The sequence below is a fragment of the Syzygium oleosum genome, unplaced genomic scaffold (genome assembly GCF_021117445.2).
Source record: "Syzygium oleosum isolate NSW1041296 unplaced genomic scaffold, Sole_v2.1 Sole_v2.12, whole genome shotgun sequence".
In the NCBI taxonomy this organism is placed as follows: Eukaryota; Viridiplantae; Streptophyta; class Magnoliopsida; order Myrtales; family Myrtaceae; genus Syzygium; species Syzygium oleosum.
Genome location: NW_026607496.1, coordinates 10,666,498 through 10,669,728, shown reverse-complemented (window position 1 = coordinate 10,669,728; position 3,231 = coordinate 10,666,498). Strand labels below are relative to the sequence as shown.

Sequence of the window (3,231 nt, the reverse complement as noted above, 5' to 3'; positions counted from 1 at the left end):
AACTATACAAACATGATAAATTGTATTAAGATTGTTGTTGCGTAATAGTGCTTGTATATGCAAAATAAAGTTGTTCAACAAACCTGAAGTCACGTTCTGACGAGTAATCCAAATGTCGACGAATGATCCGAGCCCAACGAATTCACGTTGTGTCCTTAAGACAATTTGTCCCCTCTACCGGTACCCAAGGTTGTTAAACAATTGTCTCCCAGGATAGAATGGATCGCCTTTTCAAAGAAGCGGTACTTCTTCAAAGGAAATATTCGAACGCAAATTTGCAGAATAATTGCACAATGATGAAGAAAATGCAGCAGAATGCTATGCGGAAACAAATGAAAAATGCGTAGAGAGTGTCGGGAAAAAAGTCTCGCAGGAAAATAAGAATGCCACGAAAAGTCACAAGACCGAACAGAATAGTCCGGTTATAGATGGCAAAAATTAAAGAGTCGCGAGCAATGAAGTGGTTTTTTCGTTCGGGTGTGAACAGTCGCGACTTGAACCGAAGCGGTTCGTTCGGGTCGGACGTGAACAGTCGCGACTTGAACCGAAGCGGTTCGTTCGGGCGAACCGAACCTCACGAACAGACTTGTTTGTTTGTCTAAAATAAATAAATAAATAATTTTTAACAAAACGTGTCTGTTCGGGAAAAAAATGAACCCGGGCCCGAGCCAAGCCGACCGGACGGCGGCGCGGGGGGGAACCGACCTAGCTTGGCGTAGGCCCTCTCCCTTCCACAAAAGTGGGGTACCCCTTGGGGTCCAAACCCATTTGAGAGGCTCATCTAAATAAACTATCTCCCATCACAACTTCTATCTAATGTGGGACTATTTCTATCCACACTTCTCATTCACAATTTATGGATTTTGGATACTAAAATCCCAACAAAAATTTCCCTGACTTTCAAGTAGAGATTTATGGGAAGTGAACGCACACCTTGTAGCTGGAAATACACAATGGATTACTTAGTTTTGATCTTGTGTTTGTACCTCCTCTGGGGCTTGTTCCAAGCTCTCTTTTTCGTCGCCAGGGGAGGTCGAAAAGCTCGGCCCTCCAACCTGCCCCTCAGTCCATGGCCTCTTCCGATCATTGGCAACCTCCTCCAGCTCGGAGATCTTCCCCACAAGTCCCTCGCCAAGCTTGCTCGAGCCTACGGCCCCATCATCAAACTGGAACTTGGCTTTGTGACCACGGTGGTGATCTCTTCACCGGCGCTCGCCAAAGAAATCCTCCAAACCCACAATGCCGTCTTCTCGAATCGTATGGTTCCCGATTCCGTCATGGCCCATGACCATGACAAACTAAGCATGCTCTGGGTACCAGTATCTCCTCTCTTTCGATACCTCAGGAAAATATACAACTCGCATATCTTCTCCAGCAAGAAACTCAATTTGATCCAACACCTTCGCAGCAAGAAAGTGCAAGAGCTGATCACCTCTGTTAGGAGATGTGCGTGCGCCGGTGAGGCAGTGAATATCAGTGAGGTAGCTTTCAGGACCAGCCTTAAAGCAATTTCGAACACGATTTTCTCTTTGGACATGATGGAACCTTTGAATCCAGCCAGAGAACTGAAGGAAGTGGTGTGGCAAATCATGGTTGAGGTTGGAAAGCCTAACCTGGCAGATTACTTTCCCGTGCTCAAGAAGATCGGCCCGCATGGTTCAAAGCATCGCCTCGAGGCACATTTTGAGAAGATGTTCGACATCTTTGAAGACTTGATCGAGAGAAGGTTGCAGCTGAGGATGGGGAGCGGTTCGATTAAGTGTCATGATGTTTTGGATAATCTTCTTGATTTAGTTGAAGATAAAACAGAGACCCTGGACATGTCCTTAGTCAAGCATCTATTTCTGGTACTGTGTCCTTGTATCGTACTTCCTTATTTGTGATGATCAATATCTAATTTCTAGGTACGAAATCTTTGATTTGCGACATTGGTCACGCAGGACGTATTCGTCGCCAGTAGCGAAACCACTGTGAGTACTCTGGAGTGGGCAATGACAGAACTACTTTGCAGCCCAGAAAAGCTATTAAGGGCCCAAGCCGAGCTCCATCAAGTCATTGGCAAAGGCAAGCAGATTGAAGAAGCCGACATTTCTCGCTTGCCCTATTTACAAGCCATTGCGAAAGAGAATTTCCGACTTCACCCAGTAGGTCCTCTCCTTGCTCCTCAGAAATCCGGAGAAGATTTCATTGCAGGTGGTCTCGCGATTCCAAAGGGTGCACAAGTCCTCATCAATGTATGGGCAATAGGTCGAGATCCTAGCATTTGGGACGATCCAGGCAAGTTCATGCCCGAGAGATTTCTTGGATCTGATATCGATGTTAGGGGACAAAACTTCGAGCTCCTACCTTTCGGTGGCGGCAGGCGGATTTGTCCGGGATTGCCATTGGCCATGAGAATGTTGCCTTTGATGCTCGGTTCGCTCATCAATATTTTCAATTGGAGGCTCGAAGAAGGCGCTACCCCTGAGAATATGAACACGGAAGACAAGTTCGGAATAGCCATCCAACGGGCTGAATCTTTAAAAGCTGTGCCCATTCCTACATGAAAGAAGAAAAAGAAATGCATGTTGGGGTTACATTCTACTTAATTATGATCTATTATGTTCATCGCATGGTCTGTTTATAGAAAAAAATCAATAAAATATTTTGGTATAATGATACAAACGGTCCCTGAACTTTGACTCAAAGTGCAATTTAGTCCATGAACTTTAGCCTAATGTTCAATGTGGTCCCTAAACTTTTAATTTGTTCAATGTGGTCCTTGGACTTTTGGTACATGTTCAATTTAGTCCCTAAACTATATGAAAATGGTCAATGTAGTCCGACATTGAACAAATTAAAAGTTCAAGAATTAAATTGCACATTGGGCCAAAGTTCAGGGACCGTTTGTGTCATTTTCCCAAATATTTTTTATAAAATGCACACATTTTCTTGAATTTAGATCCCGCAAAACCAAAGATATGAGTGAATATAATTTCCCAGTTTCCATGAGGTAAAAAACTCAAAATCTGCACAAGTAACCCTCAATGTCACCTCTAAGTCCTCAACGCCAAATGACCCACGAAAGAAACTGTCACATAACAAAAATAAGCTAAACAACTCACAATCCCCAAATGGCATTTTAATTTCAAAGAAAAAAACGAACATAACCCTTAAACCCCTAAAACTGAGAAGCTCCTAAATAAACTCAAAATTAGTGTAAAGTGACCCGACTAACACCTAAACCGAAAA

General features: G+C 43.7%; 1 protein-coding gene across 1 annotated transcript; it reads left to right on the top strand.

Annotated features, from left to right (window-relative positions):
* Nucleotides 1-953: 953 nt before the first annotated feature.
* LOC115674190 (geraniol 8-hydroxylase-like) lies at nucleotides 954-2,697 on the top strand. Its single transcript, XM_030596534.2, has 2 exons — nucleotides 954-1,847; nucleotides 1,941-2,697. Exons 1-2 carry the CDS (start codon nucleotides 954-956, stop codon nucleotides 2,544-2,546), a joined length of 1,500 nt encoding a protein of 499 aa, XP_030452394.1. The 3' UTR covers nucleotides 2,547-2,697.
* The last annotated feature ends 534 nt before the right edge of the window (nucleotides 2,698-3,231 follow it).